We start from the raw sequence: 17,377 nt of genomic DNA, 5'->3' as shown, positions 1-17,377 counted from the left end.
TCAGACTCTTAAGGATCTTTTATTTATTTTCATTTTTGTACACAGAGTGAAAACCTTTACACATTTAAGCATCTTCCCACCAATAGTGACTCACTTTCATGCAAAGTTTCAGTTCCCGCCAGGATAGAAAGAACTGAGATAAACGGTAAATATAACGAAACAACAGACCACAATTATTTACAACAAGAGTTAAGTATAAAGCGCTGCTGGCTCTACTTGACTCTGTACAGGACCTTCCTCTGCATGCGGTGCTGCATCTCCCCCCTCCTCAGCATCAGGTGCAGGACTTTGTAGATGGCATGCTCGGGATACTTCTGTAAAGGTGCAGAAATTAGGAGAATTCAGACCAAAACATCGGCAACGGAGGCCTCTAATGTCCACATTCAGGGCCTGTTTACTGATTTATTGTTTTCATTTTTTTTTCTGTTCAGAATCATCTTTATTAGGTTCGAACATATCATGTTCATAACATGTTATGCTATTAAACTGTGCCTGTAAAATAAACCCGAGTTAATCGGACAAGCCCATGGAAGTGATGAGGGAAGGTTTTGCTGATTTATACAAAAATTAATCCCATTTAAAGACCTTTTTCATTACAAATCAATTCATCTTTATTTGTATTGTACATTTAAACAACCAAAGTTGTTTTAATTGGCCTTCATTTGTTTACAAAATGAGATTTCCAGGCCCTTTTTTCACACGAACGAGCTGAAGGGAAAGAAGAAACTACAAGGTCTAACCAGCACCCACAAATAAAAAAAAAAAGCAGCGAGACACGGACCTGTTTGGTGAAGTCCTGGACGATGCTGTGCTCCGACACCTGGGAGCCGATGGCAAAGCGTCTCTTGAGCTGCTTTTCAATTCGGGAGACCATCTCTTGGTCTTCCTGAGAAGTGAAGCCCTCAACTCCTGAGCACAAAAACGAGATTAGAGAGATGTTAGCAGCATGAAAGTGTCTCCACTGCCTCCAGTTAAAGTGCACTGAGAGTGGATTGTTGTACGTTATCCTTTTGTGAAGCTTCCTATTGCAGTCTGAGTGACTGCGTTTCCATGCATCAATAACCCTTTAAAACCCGAATATTGGCAATAACCCGAATTTGCACGGCCATGTAAACACCAAAAACCCCTTTGAATAACCCGAATTTGCTCATAATCGGGTTTTTAAAAACCTGAATATGACCCCTGGGTTACTCCTTTTTAAACCTGAATATTGGGTCATGTAAACGCCAAACGGAATATCCCCATCAAAAGGAACAGGAATTTGTTTTCTGCGCATGTTCTGTTCACAAGGAATCCTGGTCTTTTGAGTCCAGGAAGTTCTTATAAACACGGAGAAACCAAGACCAGGAGGAGACTAATCACTTCATAAATGTAATGAAGGATATGAACATTTTGGAATTTGTAGACGGAGAAAGAACCGGGAAAGCGAGATTTACAAGAAGGTGAGCGAAAAGTTGCGCGAAGCTGCATTTGTTTTGAATTTGGATACAGGAAGAAGAAGCGGAAATGACGCTAATTGCGTCATAATGTTCTCCACGCGTCGCTGGTTTGATCCAGATATCCCAAATGATTAATCACCATGTATACAGGGATAACCCTTTTGTCACGCATGTGAACGGAATATTCCAAATGTTTCAGTAACCGGAATATTAGCAATAACCCGAATTTTGACTGCATGTAAACGTAGTCATTAACTTATGTCCTCCATCATAACTCTGCCAGCGGGAGAAAGCGGCAAACACACACCTGAAAGGCTGCCAGACAGCGCAGCATCCAGCGTGGAGACCTGGAAGAGTCTGAGCGCTTCGTCCACCTCCTCTTCTCCAGCCACGGCCTGCAGCTTCATCTTAGCCAGGGATTCAGCGATGCGAACAACGGCCTCCAGCTGCCTGCAGAGACAAAGACAAGAGATCACGTCAGGACGATGCCTTTTCAATCCTGATCTGAAGAATAAACAGAAACCCCAAGGCTACCTGACGGTGATGGGGATGGACGGCCTCTTGTCACTCTCCCTCTCATGCTCTCGCGCACCACTCCTCATCACCACGTATCTGTTCTTCAGCTTCTCTGCGGCTGCAGCCGAGAGGCGAGGGCCGCATTTACTGCAAACAAACATGGAGCAGGAAAAATAACACTTAGATATCAACGTCTGATATTGGTACGGCAGAAAACCATCACATCCACATTCAGGCAGACTCACGTTCTGGCATAAGCGATGTATTTCTTAAAAGTGGCCAGTGGAATCTCGCCCTCGACGCCCTCCGTCTGCGTCTGAGCGCTCAGGTGAACATTCATCACGTGACGAGCCAGAGTCTAAAACAAAACAAAACAACCTCAGTAATAAAGCCTTGGCAGAGTTCAATCACTGACTTCACAGCCGTCCTCGTACCATGTCTCTCTGGTGGTCGTGGTGGTCTTTGATGATGAAGATCATGTCAAAACGGGACAGGATGGTGGGCATGAAGTCGATGTTGTCCTCGCCTTTGGTGTCGTCCCAGCGGCCGAACACGGAGTTGGCGGCGGCCAGCACGGAGCAGCGGGAGTTCAGGGTGGTGGTGATGCCGGCCTAGGAGGAGGTGAAAGGTCAGCCTTCCCTAAGGTCTGCCAGTGTAACGTGGGATTTATTTAAAAGGGTCTCACCTTAGCGATGGAGATGGTCTGCTGCTCCATGGCCTCGTGGATCGCCACTCTGTCATCCTCTCTCATCTGAACGGGAAACACACGAGTCAGAATTAAGTTTCGGAGCAGAAGTTGCTGATAAACAGTGTTGGGACTAACGCGTTATTTACGCCGTTACTAACGCGTTTAGTAACGCCGTTAGTTTTGCAGTAACTAATACTCTAACGCATTAGTTTTTAAATTCAGTAACGCAGTTACCGCTACCAAACGGTGCGTTACTCCGTTATTTCTGGCTACAGTGAAGCTTTTTTTCCCCACACGCGAAGACTGGAGGAAACGTAGTGTGTGTTCATTCAAAAACATGACCGGTCATCTTCAAGGATCTCTCTCGAAGTTCGCTGCAACTTGGCAGCCTTTCATTACATTTGTCAACAATATGGAATCAAGGAAAGTAACCCCATAATAAGTAGCATTATTTATCTCATTTTGCATGTATCTGTATACTTTTGCACTGTAATTGTTTCTCCTCTCAAGAAACACTTACTCTTGAGAGGTTTAGGTCTGGTGGGCCGGGGTGGGTAGTGGGTTTCGTGTTCTACTTGTTTTGTCTTTTTTCTGTGTGATATGCAAAACCTTTAATAAAAAGACTTTGATTAAAAAAAAACATGACGGTCACAGCGAGCCAAGAGAAGGCGAGTTTCGCAACGTGGAGATATTGTCATTACAGTAATCCCTGGTTTTTCGCGGGGGTTACATTCCAAAAAGAACCTGTGATAAGTGAAATTCTTTTTACAATTATTATAGAAGGCTTCAAATTGCGGAGATCAGCACAGCACATTTCCCTGCTCGTCTGAGCCGCTGCATCCCGACCCTGTAGCGTCTTTTTCTCTTAAAGCCGCGGTGCAGGGGTGTTTTTTCGAGAGAAGAAAATAGTTATGGGTTGTTTTGTCGCTCTTTTTTCTTCTCGGCAAAAAGATTCTTATAAACCGACATGCTACCATTGGTTATATTTGAGAACTGTAAATAACGACATCAAAGTGTCTCGTTCTTTAGCTGCTCCTGAGGTTCATTGGTCGTTCTCAGCTTGTTGCTAAGCAACCAACGTTATTGATACATGAAGTGAAGGAGCGGGGAGACTGTTTAGCCAATCAGAATGCAGAACACAAGGCACAATGCAAATCCATACAGTACCTGCTGAAATGAAGGCTAGAGGGGCATTAATGGGAGCATTTTAAAAAATGTTTTTATTTAAAGTAACTAAATAGTTACTTTTCATAGTAACGCATTACTTTTTGGTCTAAGTAACTGAGTTACTTTATTAATGAAGTAACTAGTAATGGTAACTAGTTACTATTTTTCAGTAACTAGCACAACACTGCTGATAAATGCACTCGGGCGTTAACTGGTACCTTGTCAAACTCATCGATGCACACGACTCCCCCGTCAGCCAGCACCATGGCTCCTCCCTCCATGATGAATCCCCGGGTGGTGGGGTCTCTCAGCACCGAGGCGGTCAGACCCGCCGCACTGCTCCCTTTACCCGAGGTGTAAACCTGAGGGGCACAGAGTCACGCTGAGGATCGCCTGCCGTCAAATAAACACCTTCCACCGGGAACAGATCCCTACCCCGATAGGCGAGCATCTCTCCACGAACTTGAGCAGCTGAGACTTGGCCGTGCCGGGATCTCCAAGCATGAGCAGGTTGATGTCGCCCCTGCGGGTCAGCCCATCCGGCAGCCTGTCGGACGCAACATCCAACCGTTACTAGACATGAAGCGAGATTTTACAGTGACTGGAGTTCATGTGCAGCTTTTTTTTCAGCCTGACCTCTTTCTTGAACCGCCAAACAGCAGGCAGGTGATGGCCTTCTTCAGGTCATCGCTGCCGTAGATGGAGGGAGCCAGGGAGTGTGCCAGGGAGTTGTACACGTTGGGCGAGGAAGCAAGAGTTCTCAGTTCTTCTTCCTCCTGTGGGGACACGGATCCAGTAGCGCCACGGCCTGGGAGAGACAGAGGCACAAGAAATAAATAAATCAACCTCCACGGGAAGGAAACATTAAAACTTTACCCACAAATCCCTGCAGAAAGAAACGCCTTACCGGCGCCTTCTGTGTCCATCTGGATGCCGACCACTCGGAGGTAGGAGGCACGAATTCCCACACCAACACCCTTCTCCCTGCCTTTGGGCTTGACAGCAGCCATCTTTTTGATAGAGTAGATACCCATGATGGTGACCCTGTTGCCCGGCACCACACGGTCGCACAGGTATCTGAGATAAGAGAGGGGAAAAAAACAAAACAGAAAATGTTTGAAAACACAGTCAACATTTTCCACGTTAGGTTCAGGTTCTCCTTGAAGAATCTGCTTCACCTGTCGCAGTAGAGCTGCAGGTGACGGGGCATCTCTCCATGCGGGACGCCGTCCGGAGACTCCTGCAGACGCAGCGTCTGGAAGTCGACGCAAACGCAGCGGTCGGGGACGATGAAGTACGGGTCGATGGGACACTTGACCCGCCCAGCGTTCTCACTGAGGAGAGGGAGGACTCGTTAGGGGCAGCGTTACTAAGGAAGTCGCTCCGAGCGAGTTGAAACTCTCCACTAGGGCTGGGCGATATGGACCAAAAGTCATATCTCCATATTTTCTAGCTAAATGGCGATACTCGATATATATCGATATTTTTTCTGTGCCATAATTGGGGTTTCCCCCAAAGCATTATAGCATAGCATCTCTGTTAGCTTCATTTTTTTCTGAGGCAAACCCTTAAAAAAACAGTTTTAATACAATGCCTCGTGCCAAATGTCACACAGGTTCCTTTATTAACAGAGGCCTGCACGATATCAAAATGTATAAAACAAATGAAATAAAAATAAACTGCCTGCATATATAGAATAAAAATGCTTCTTGAATAAAATAAAACAAATATCCCTTTCCTGCATAACAATTAAATTACAATACACTGTGCAATTAATACAATGTAGACAGTAACAGGCAGACTTTTCCACTGAGGTTGACAGTTGTGAAAATAACAAAACATTTGTGCAAATCTCAAATAAAACATTCAAGTCAATTTGTCACAAAATAAGCTATATCAAAATCATAAAAAAAAAAAAAAAAAAAAATATCGATATAAACGATATTGTCTCGTACCATATCGCGTTTGAAAATATATCGATATATATTAAAATCTCGATATATCGCCCAGCCCTACTCTCCACCACTCTCACCTGTTGCATTTGCGCGGCAGAGCGTAGCCCTGCAGGCCCGGGGGCAGAGGGATGTTGTTGATGACCCCGTTACAGCCGCGGCACCGCAGACACACCTTAGTGGCCTTGGCCTTCACCGCCGTGGCCGAGATGATGATGCCGTGCACCTTCACCAGCCGCGACACCTGCTCCGACTGCAGGGCAGAAACGTGACAAAGATGTGATGCAACCATGTGCTACAACAACAGAGAAACACAAAGACACAAAAGTCTGTGGGTACCTTGAGACTCCGAATGGAAGCGTGATGAGCATCGCTCTTCAGCATGACCTGGATGTCTTCCACCGTCTCCTCCCCCGCAGGCCGGGGACGGGTCACCTCATCGGCTACCTCCTTTGCAGCTTCTTCCAGCTGAAAAATAAACCAGGTTATCATGGGATTGGAGTAAGTTCAGCTGCTGTGAGACACATAACAGATTGTGGTAAAAGAGGAGGCCAGCTAAGACGGAGTCTCACCAATGGCAGGTTCTCGGAGGGCAGCTTGTAAAGACAGTCAGACAAGTCTTCATCAAAGCTGCCGAGGTCCTCCATCTCCACCTCCACCCAGTACTCCCCCAGGGTGTAATGTCGCTTCAGCTCATCTCTGATTAAAAAGGAGAGAAATGTGAATATTTATGAGGCGTGAACATTATTCTCATATGGATTTATGACAGAAAACAAGAGGACTGATGAAGTGCCAACACTTTTTGATTGCTTCTGATTTTTTGGAAGAACAACAAACATATTGCCAGCTTCTTTTGAGCATTTTAAAGGCAGATTGTATCAAACCAGTCATTTATTAAACACATTTTGAGTTCCCAACATATGGACTGAAAAAAAGGTATGGATTCATTAGAAGTGTTGGGGCCCAGGGAAGTCAGACTTTTACTTTCTTTGACATAATCGAAATGATTTTTCATGTTAAAGTACCTTGACACTAATAGATCTTCGATTTTCACGCTCTTTAATATGTCACCACATGCGCATTTCCTGCAGCAGCGCCATGCAGGCCGATTTAACTGATTTAACAGTGAATCCCGTCACTGATCATCTGTATCGTGATTATATTTCACCTGTATTTGTAGGTGAAGCCGGTCCGGTCGGTGCCCACTCGGAACTGGCGCAGGAACTCTCGGAACCGCTTCTTGATCTGGATGCGCTTGTGTCCGCCTTCATCGTGGCCGTGACCCTCTCCCCCTCCGAAACTGTCGCTGTAGTAAACCCCGGGGTCGTCAAAGCCAGACATACTCAATCCACTCGGAGAACGCAGCCGTAGCAATAGAAACTAAGTATCAAAACAAATACTTTGAACTCTGAGGAAAACTAATGTAGTCGTTATCTGTCGGGACAAAGCCTCTCGGAGTGACGGCTACGCGGCAAAACTGACCGTCTTCCTGCCTGTTTCCCGCGAACTGTTCGCCGGAAGCGCCTCTGATTGGACGGCAGGGACTGAGCTGGTTTCTATTGGTCCAGAGGCTTCTCGGGGGCGTGTCCTCATCGAGAAGGCGGAGCTTATGAGCAGTAGTGGCGCGAAAAGCACAACGGAGGAGGAGCGAGAGAACCACGTGACCAGCGGCAGCAGCTGCCACAAAGAAACATGGATGGACTAAACTCAAGCGAGAAACTCCAAAAACTCCAAATGTAGTCTCTTACTGGAATAACTTCACTTCAGATCTGAACTGGAAGAAAATATGGTGTTTGCCCTCTAAATATCTGATTATAAATAAGGTTAAAGAAGTGACTCTGAAAATGATTCATTGTTTTTATCCTTGCAAGGTATTTTTACAAAGATACAAAAAGGACATTGATGTGGACTGTTCATTTTGTAAACTGTCTGCAGAAGACTTATGTCATTTATTTTGGTCTTGTCCCATCTCATGTATTTTTTGGCAAGATGAATTGATGGGAAAACCCAGGTGGTGTAGTGCGAGGGAGTTATTCTGCCAAATGCGTATAAACACTTTTCATGCTCTGTTGAGAAAACTAAATGTATAGATTCATTTGTCGACTGAATGACACACAAAACTCTGTTTTAATGCTGTTGACCAATCCTGGACTGAGTGCTGTGAGATATGAATCAGCAATGTGGAAACACTGGCATGATTGTCTTTTTTAAAATTTGTATGTGTGTTTGTCTTTTTTAAATGGATCCTGAGTCTATTAATAAAGTCTATCTATCTATCTATTCACATACCATCTTTCCCGGCCTTTAAAAATGAATTCAAACTATACATTGCAACAATCCAATATTCTAAAAATAGAAAAGCCATCCAAACCACTAAGTTATGTAGTATGTATAACATTTTTTTGAACTGATCTATAATTTCTGTCTGTGACTAATCCCCTGGGATCAACTGTTTCTATATATATTTTAGTTTGTTTTATAATGTATTGTTGACAATTTGAAATAAAGAATTGTGAAAAAAAAAAAAACTCAAGCGAGATCTGCCCACGTAGTTTAACATTTTATGTTCAGTTAGCGTTCATTATTCTCTTTTAAAAGGACATGTTTGTTATCAGACATCCCAGGAAAAACTATTATTAGTTCTATATGGTGTTTCTTCTTTTACCAGTTGGCCAAAAGTTAGAGATGACCAGTTATAAAGTACTGTTTTCACTGCTGTCATACAAGACAAAGGCATTCTCTTTTAACGTTTTTAATAACTTTCCCTTTATACAGACAACCTCATTACAAAATCACATCTACTAAATCCTATTGAAAATCCAGCATCAGAGTCGCATTTTGTTTTCCACATGTCATACCAGCTTCATGCAAGATATCCACTGCAAAATCCAGGTTGAGCATGTTTCCTTCTTTTTATTTCATTTTAGTCTTGTTCTGGGTCTCTGGGAAGTGCCTAGAAACAACTTGTATTGTAATAGACGCTATATAAATGAATTAATTTAATTCTTTGAAAGGATTATTTGCTGGGTGATCAATTATCCATAACTTTCAAATATCAAATATTGGAAGTTATATTTTATTATTTCTGAGGTAAGAAACGTAAGGCTTCAGTTCTTTTAGTTGTAATTACAACTTTGCCATAATACATGCTGGTAATGCATCACATTCCTGGATTTAAGAATTATCTTCCTGTTATTATAAGATTTACAGGAGGTGTGGAAATATAAGCCCTTTTTTCCTTCAAATACAAACATCTACACTTTTACCAAACTGCTTTATTCTGTTGAGCGAACACAAAAATAACATTCTACTCCCATGACCTAAGATTGTAACTAATATTTCCATCACCATCATTCATAGGTCTCATGTAACAGGCAGCGTGATCCTTAAAGGCAACAGGTTTGCTGAATCCTCTTAAATTCCTGCTCCATTGACGTTTTCAGGAGATGACGCCGTGCTTTCTGCCAGTCTCGATGAAAGCGTCCACGCACCGGTCAATGTCTTCGTCTGTGTGTGCAGCCGAGATCTGAACTCGGATTCTGGCTTTGCCCTTTGGTACAACTGGATAAGAGAATCCAATCACATAGATTCCTGCAGGAGGAGGAGACGTGTTAGATTCAGTCAGAAACATTTTCAAGCTTTCAACAAAGTGCTCTCATGCCGTCTCACCGTGTGTCAGCATTTCATCAGCAATCAAAGACGCTAGCCGTGCATCACCGAGCATCACGGGACAGATGGGGTGCATTGAGCCTGCGATGGTGAAGCCGGCCTGCGTCATCCTGTTTCGGAATCTGATGGGACAACATTCAGAAGCCTTTTAACCATCGTACGCTGATTATCAGTCCAACATGTTTCTGACTTCATCACCATAACAAATACAGAGCTGCACTTTTCTTAAAAAGCAAACGCACTTGGTGGTTTTGGCTGTCATGCTCTGTGCGATCTCATTGGAGGCGAGCAGCAGCTCCACAGCTCGGGTGGAGCAGGCCACGACGGGCGGGGGGAGGGCGTTGGAGAATAGGTAGGGCCGCGAGCGCTGCCTGAGCAGGTCAATGAGAGGCTTCGGACCAACTGTGTAGCCACCTGAAATAGAACACATGTCACACGGTGGATTGATGAGAGATTAACAGGTGGTCAAACCTGCTTTGGTAACAGCTTCAAGAGAGGGGGGTGAGCTTTGACCCCTTCTGTTGACAGAACTGCTGCAGCTCAGTCACATGTGTAGGATGTCTGGAGTAAACAGTTCTTTTGATTTCATTTTACAACCTTTTTGAGGAGATTAAGTTTGCACTCCCTCCCTCATGATGCTGCGTCCACCACACTTCACTGATAAGAGTCCTTTTCTGTGTCATACACAGTGCTGGGGCCTCATTTCTAAAGCTTGCGTGCGCACAAAACAGGGCTTGAAAATCCACACGCCACCTTCTACGCAAAGGTTGGGATTTAAAAAAAAAAGAAACTAACGGAAAAATGTGTGCATCTCTACGCTAACCCTGACCCTAGCGCACAAACATTTTGAAGATATGGGGAACTGGTGACGCAGGCAGTGAGGTGGTGAAATGAAGCCAGATTCATGTTATACTTTTAATGTCATCACATATCAGACTTGTAATATAATAGCGCTGATCGTGTCCCTCTGTGTTTGAAGCACAGCGTCAGTTAGGACTCTGGTGCTGCTGCTGCTGCAGCCGCAGTGCAGGACGCGCCGAGCCGGGAACTTCCTCGTCACCCACCGCGACAACTTGAGTGACTTAGGACAGAACAAAAGAGTGCCGGGCCACTCTACGGAGCCCCTAAAGGGACTCAGATTTTTATTTATTTATTTATATATATATATATATATATATATATATATATATATATATATATATATATATATATATAAAAAACGACGCAGAGCCTACGCCGTAGAATCTGCGTTGGTGTAAAGCGGAACCATAAATCAGCCTTAAAGGTTTTCACGCGCGCACGTAAAACTCATTATATATAAAATCCGTGTCCCTGTAGGGGCTCCGTACCTCTTGGCCTCCACCTTCAAATCACACCACTTCTTTTTTTATTTCTGCAACAGATAAAACCGTGTGCACGCACATCTGCACGCAATGTAATGTTTACATTACATTGCGTGCAGATGTGCGTGCACACGGTTTTATAAATCAGGATTTTTTTGGTCGCACACCATTTTTGGCTTTTGGGCGCACGTGCAATTTTAGTATGAATCCTACACACTCTTTTATAAATGAGGCCCCTGAGCATTACTTTTGAGCAATTTGAGTTTTGCTTAACCAGCTCACACAACTAACTAGCCAGGAAACTCCAGGGGCCTTATGTACTAAGAGTGCGGCGCACAAAAAACGTGCGTACGCCACTTTCTACGCTCACGGTCGGATGTACAAAGAATGACGTGAACGTAGAAAGCTGCGGTCCTTCACTCACACATTAAGGCTTTTGTACGCACTTTTCTGAGGTTCTGCCCGTTGGCGACACTCACTGGTGATGCAGTGAAGTGCAGAATATGAGGAAACTTAACGTCAACAATAAATTCACGACCACGTGAAGGACACGACAATCCCGACATCACCAGATAAATTACACAAGAGTGGAGCTGCAACAATCTCACAATCAACCACATGATCTGAACAAACAACTAAAGGAGCTCAACGATGGAAGCTGCAAATCCTGATGGAGCTTGGCTCCGTTAGAGGAACCTGCTGATGGCAGGATCAGGAGCGAGTCCTCAGGGACCAGACTGATCTGCTGGTCCAGGACTAAGACTGAACCATCAGCTGGTTCAGGTACCAAGAGGATCCTCCTGGATCTCTGCCCTGAACTGGACCAGCTGCTCCGGTTCAGACCAACATGATGCTTCAGCTGGAGCTGCTGCAGGTCGGACATCTCTGTCACCATGACGACCGTATGGGAGGACTACTGGAGATAAAAGCCAGACCCTAAACATCCCATAACTGTGTCTGGACAGAAATACATTAAAATTAATTTTGAAGCAAAAACCGGTGTTGTGCCAAAAAGTGATTGCCTGCCAGAATCTGATTTCTTCTGATTTCTGTCCGCGGGAGCGCGCACAGCAGCCCGTTGAGCGAGAGCGCTAAACCGTCAGATTTCAGATTATGAAGCTCAAGAATGAGATCAAGTCATATTTAGGCAGAAACAACTTTTCATTAACTGTATTTGGCCTTCAATCACTTTTTGGCACGACACCTGTCTCTCCTCCTGCGGATGCAACACTCCGAGTTACAGCAATTTTGCTCTTTATTTCTCACGTTTGCACCTCGATAATCCCGTCGGCACAAATTGTCTTTATTTCTGCAGCAGAGGAATCAGATCGTAATGCTTCATGTTTTAAATATAAATGTATTTTGTTCACATTGTTATACTTATGAGAGAGGTGATCGCGGACATCCATAATGTGTAAGACTCAATAAACGTTACATTGGTCTTAATGCGTCAGCATGACAATAAAGCAGAACGAGGAGCCGTTTTTCATCCACCAAAAATTCTGGTGTCGGTTCTTAAAATACAAACAAGAAAAGCAGGGTGTAATGATGCACTAACGCTGCCCATAAAAATTCACAAACCCGTACGATCATTATAAAACCACAACTCTTCACGGAACGCAACGCAAAGCAAAGAACAGCATAATGTAGGTGTCAAACTGAATCCCAGAAGGGCCGGTGTCCTGCATGTTTTAGATGTTTCCCTGCTTTAACACACCTGATTCTAATTAATCATCGTCACCAACTTGTCATCAAAGTCTGGATAGTTGTGTTGATGACACAGTCACTTGTATCATGGTGCAATGAAGCAGGGAAACATCTAAAACCTGCAGGGACACCGGCCCTCGAGGACCGGAGTCCGACACCCCTAAATGCCCCAAAATGAATTATTTATTCCAGCTCAGAGCATTTTCTTGTTAGGATGAGCGGTTTTTAATGGATAATTATCTTCATATCATATTCAAACATATATTTGAGGGAGGAGACAAGGCGGAGTGTTGTGCTCCCGCATGTGCGCTCAAATCCACGCTGATTGGGATGTACAGAGAAACCTGCGTGGATTTGGGCGTACGCACAGCTTTGTACATATGAATTTTTGCGGTCTTGTTAATTCCACGCACGGATTCACGTTGAAGTCCACGCACTCTTAGTACATGAGGCCCCAGGTGTGCACCAACGTTTTCTGGAGGCCAGAGGCTTCCTCTGTGTTGCTCGGCCTTTACCATCCAGCCGGTATTGACCAGTTGGATGGTAAGTCACTGGATAAGTCATTGGACTTATGCACAGTAGATTTCATGAAGATGATTTCATGAAGATTCATGAATAGAGACGTTAGTAAGTTCTACTGATACCTTAAAGCCTTCAACCGGTGCTTGTTGGTGGGTCTTTACCTCACTGACAATTCTGCACCTCCTAAGATGATCTTTGGAGCCACCTTACAAGTTGCCCACCTCCAGAAGGAGCATCCACAGAACCAAACTGTCCACTGTGCACCCATGGATGTCTTAACATTTTGAGATCACTTTGTACTCCTTTCCGGTCTCACACAGATAAACTACTCTTGATCCTCAGTCTTCAGAGATCTTCATTTTAAGAACTCTTCCTTCGGGCTCATTTTGATATATCTAGCCATCTATAATTGCCACACATTTCCAGCTTAAGCACCAGACATCAGTTACTGTTAGATAATTTGTTCAAAATGAGACTCACCAGCTGCTCCTCCCAGCGCTTTACCCAGAGTGGAGTTTACAATATGAACTCTGTCCATCACTCCAAGGAGCTCGTCTGTTCCTCTACAAATCAGAACAAGTTTTGGGTCATTCATCTGTGAATGATACTGGGCACCGAAGCTGTGCTTTACTAAAACCTCTGTGCATGCTGTAAGATTTGAATACGACTGACTTAGGCAACATCTAATGACAGTATTAAAACTTATTTAAGTCTAAACAACATCAGCTTTTCATTGGGTTCATCAGTTTGGCATCAAATAAGGTCTCTACTGTACGTGCTGCTACAACAGTTCAAAAGTGAAAATCAGTAAATATTTCTGCACAGATGGAATGTGAAAAACATCAAAATCAATCTTTTCACTTCAGGCCTTTTTCTGTGTTGTTGAAAGAAGCATTTTCTGATTTTACTGTGATATTACACGGTGGTGTGCTACACATAAAACCAGAGGCTCAAATATAAAAAGGTGTGAAAGGATTTAATATTACTCTGCGTTTTGGTTAGAAGAAGCACGTTACCCACCTGCCCCGTGCCCCGAGGAAGCCCGTGGCGTGACACTCATCTATGAACACCATGGCGCCGTACTGTTCAGCCAGGTCACAAATCCCCTGCAGGGGAGCTACGTCTCCATCCATAGAGAAGACTCCGTCTGTCACTATCAGCCGCATGCGCGATGACTGAGGGAGGCAACGCAGAGTCCATAATAAGCTATTTTTGACTTTTCCTCAAAGTGCACCAAAACAAAAGGATGTAAAGGGATGCTCTCAAATGAGATATAACAGGTTAGCGTGTCCAAATAATGTCCACACAAACCTGCGACTCCTTGAGTCTGATCTCCAGGTCGCTGAGGTCCATGTGTTTGTAGCGCAGCCTCTTGGCTCGACACAGGCGGATCCCGTCAATGATGGAGGCGTGGTTGAGCTCGTCAGACAGCACCGCGTCATCTGGGCCCAACAGCACCTGTTGCCAGAGTTGTTTCAGGCTTTCCTAACTGTGATGAGGAAATGTTTCCGATATATTCAAAGACAAGTACAGATTTTTGTTCACAAACCTCAAACAATCCAGCATTGGCATCGAAACAACTAGCATAGAGGATGCAGTCCTCTCTCTCATGAAACTCTGCAAGCTTCTGTTCCAGATGTTTGTGCAGATTCTGTAAATAAAATGTTACACCATTACTGACATCATCTCATCTACTGTATTTACCAATTCTGAATCTACAGGACTGTCTCAGAAAATTAGAATATTGTGATTTTCTGTAATGCAATTAAAAAAACAAATATGTCATACATTCTGGATTCATTACAAATCAACTCAAATATTGCAAGCCTTTTATTATTTTAATATTGCTGATCATGGTTTACAGCTTAGGAAAACTCAAATATCCTATCTCAAAAAATTAGAATATTCTGGGAATCTTAATCTTAAACTGTAAACCATGATCAACAATATTAAAATAATAAAAGGCTTGCAATATTTCAGTTGATTTGTAATGAATCCAGAATGTATGACATTTTTTTTTTTTTTTTTTTTTTTTTTTTAAATTGCATTACAGAAAATAAAGAACTTTATCACAATATTCTAATTTTCTGAGACAGTCCTGTATATGTTTGTATCCATCATCTACAATAACTACTGTACCTGTGTGCCACAGATGAATCGAACAGAGCTCAGTCCAGCACCGTGGGACTTCAGAGCATCAATCCCGGCCTTGACCACCTCTGGATGGCTGGACAGTCCCAGGTAATTGTTGGCACAGAAGTTCAATATAGCTGACGGAAAACATTTGTGTAAAGAGGTGAGACGTATTGTGAATTGATAATAAGGACTGCCTGCTATTCAAAACCTTCTATTTAAATTGTTCCCAATTTTGGGCAGAAAGCCAAACCAGTGAAAAGAGTTACAAAACAAACGAAGCATGTGACGGCAGCACTCCAGTGAGCATGAAAGTCAATACATAAGGGGTCATGACCTCAAGGAACTCGACCATTCATACACCAGCAGAGAGAGGACGTCTGGCAAAAGTTCATGCTGAATGGTCAACATGTGATGAGCTCTTTGTTGACAGGACGGACAGAGGTGAGCTGTCCTGGCACAGTTAGTTTTTTCATCTTATTTTTCCTTTGGTAAACTATTCCAACATTCCGAAAGTCGTTCCTTCCACCTGCCATCAAGCTCTATAATGTGCAATAACTGCCCTATGTGCAATACTCCAGCACTTTATTCTTAGCAGTTTATTACTCAGCACTTTAGTACCCCAGCATTTTAATTTTAAATCTAATTTTAATTCTAAGTGATCTGTTTTTTTATTGGATCTGTTTGTTATCTTTGTGTTCAATGTATGCATGAAACAATGCACTGATGCTGCTGCTGATGTAACACCTTAATTTCCTGCAAATGATTAATAAAGTATCTATAACTATGTTACATAGTCTTTGCATTGACAGAAATACTTAAATGTACTTTATTTATATAGCACCTTACATCGACCTACAGGTGAACCAAAGTGCTTTACATAACATACAAATCAGCAAAATAAAACAAGAATAAACATAAGCATTCTACTATATTTTACAGGGAAACCTATTTCTTGCTGCTTCATTATATTTATCTGACATGTGGAGTGAGAGTACAGGACTGTCTCAGAAAAATAGAATATTGTGATAAAGTTCTTTATTTTCTGTAATGCGATTAAAAAAACAAAAATGTCATACATTCTGGATTCATTACAAATCAACTGAAATATTGCAAGCCTTTTATTATTTTAATATTGCTGATCATCGTTTACAGCTTAAGATTAAGATTCCCATAATATTCTAATTTTTGAGATAGGATATTTGAGTTTTCTTACGCTGTAAGCCATGATCAGCAATATTAAAATAATAAAAGGCTTGCAATATTTCAGTTGATTTGTAATGAATCCAGAATGTATGACATTTTTGTTTTTGTAATTGCATTACAGAAAATCACAATATTCTAATTTTCTGAGACAGTCCTGTATGTAGACTAGAAGTAAATGTATAATAATATGTATATACTGCTCATATTTCTGTAATTATACATATTTTATATATATTTTTTGTATTTTTTACTTTTTAGTCTTTTTACCCCTCCCCTGCATGTGTGTGCTAAGTGTAGCCTACTGCTGCCAACAAAATAAGTTTCCCCCACTGAGGGAGAAAATAAAGGATTCTCTTATCTTATCTTAAAAGCCAGGTCTTTTTTTAAGCTGCTGAAATATTTAAAAGCTCCTGTCATGTTAATGCAACATTAATATAAAAACAGACATTTTTCATTTTTTGTTTGACATCATCATTTCTGTGCTCCCACCCTACTTTACTTGGAATATAGGACTTCAAATTTAAAGGTAACCTTGTACCTTTAAATAGTGGCATTAGTTATTTCATTTAAGCAAATAACTACTACAACCACTACTATTACTACCAGTACTTTACATATATAGGGATGTTTTAAATCCCGTCTGTGTCTGTCCAGTGTCCAGTGCAGCACTCACTGCCACGACTGCCGTCCACGCTGATCTGCGGTCCCTGCGGGGAGGTGATGATCCGCTCCGCCTTCCACGTCCCCGCGGCTCGGATCGACTCCAGCTCATGCTCCAGCACCGCCCGGGCCTCGGCGACGGCCGCATAGCTGCGCCCCGGGACGGAGTCCGGGGACCGCAGGAATCCCCGCACCGGTCTGACTAAACTACGTGCCGCTTTTCCCAGTGACATGTCAGCATGTAACCGTGACACCGATACGACCGAGAGATAAGACGTAACCACGATGGGCGTATGAGCCAGGGACCAATCAGAGGACGGGAGGGAAAGCCACGTGGCCTTGTTTGTCCAATCACATTGCAGAGATTATGTTCTC

The 17,377-nt window shown here is 43.0% G+C and overlaps 2 protein-coding genes across 2 annotated transcripts; both read right to left on the bottom strand.

The window, feature by feature from the left end:
* Positions 1-6: 6 nt before the first annotated feature.
* Positions 7-7,254, bottom strand: mcm5 (minichromosome maintenance complex component 5). The gene is made up of 16 exons (XM_061711615.1): positions 6,931-7,254; positions 6,335-6,461; positions 6,102-6,230; positions 5,843-6,015; positions 4,989-5,144; positions 4,718-4,887; positions 4,447-4,618; positions 4,246-4,357; positions 4,029-4,172; positions 2,641-2,706; positions 2,390-2,566; positions 2,201-2,313; positions 1,974-2,102; positions 1,747-1,889; positions 782-909; positions 7-314 (listed from the first exon to the last, which is right to left on the bottom strand). Exons 1-16 carry the CDS (start codon positions 7,101-7,103, stop codon positions 213-215), a joined length of 2,214 nt encoding a protein of 737 aa, XP_061567599.1. The 5' UTR covers positions 7,104-7,254; the 3' UTR covers positions 7-212.
* A 1,244-nt stretch (positions 7,255-8,498) lies between these two features.
* On the bottom strand, positions 8,499-17,258 carry gcat (glycine C-acetyltransferase). The gene is made up of 9 exons (XM_061712272.1): positions 17,016-17,258; positions 15,143-15,273; positions 14,553-14,654; positions 14,315-14,461; positions 14,024-14,178; positions 13,484-13,566; positions 9,674-9,845; positions 9,432-9,553; positions 8,499-9,353 (listed from the first exon to the last, which is right to left on the bottom strand). The coding sequence occupies exons 1-9, from the start codon at positions 17,233-17,235 to the stop codon at positions 9,202-9,204; spliced, it is 1,284 nt and encodes a 427-aa protein (XP_061568256.1). The 5' UTR covers positions 17,236-17,258; the 3' UTR covers positions 8,499-9,201.
* Between the last annotated feature and the right edge of the window lie 119 nt (positions 17,259-17,377).

The sequence above is a fragment of the Cololabis saira genome, chromosome 21, assembly GCF_033807715.1.
Source record: "Cololabis saira isolate AMF1-May2022 chromosome 21, fColSai1.1, whole genome shotgun sequence".
NCBI lineage: Eukaryota > Metazoa > Chordata > Actinopteri > Beloniformes > Belonidae > Cololabis > Cololabis saira.
This window is presented reverse-complemented; position numbering and strand designations above follow the sequence as displayed.

Excerpts from the sequence above, each read along its gene's own strand:
- mcm5 (XM_061711615.1), bottom strand. The coding sequence starts at position 7,103 with ATGTCTGGCTTTGACGACCCCGGGGTTTACTACAGCGACAGTTTCGGA. Across the intron at positions 2,707-4,028 it reads GCATCGATGAGTTTGACAAG|ATGAGAGAGGATGACAGAGT; the intron begins GTACCAGTTAAC and ends TTTCCCGTTCAG. Across the intron at positions 2,567-2,640 it reads AGACCATCTCCATCGCTAAG|GCCGGCATCACCACCACCCT; the intron begins GTGAGACCCTTT and ends ACCTCCTCCTAG.
- gcat (XM_061712272.1), bottom strand. The coding sequence starts at position 17,235 with ATGTCACTGGGAAAAGCGGCACGTAGTTTAGTCAGACCGGTGCGGGGA. Across the intron at positions 15,274-17,015 it reads CGTGGACGGCAGTCGTGGCA|CTATATTGAACTTCTGTGCC; the intron begins GTGAGTGCTGCA and ends GTTTTCCGTCAG. Across the intron at positions 14,655-15,142 it reads GATTCATCTGTGGCACACAG|AATCTGCACAAACATCTGGA; the intron begins GTACAGTAGTTA and ends TTTTATTTACAG.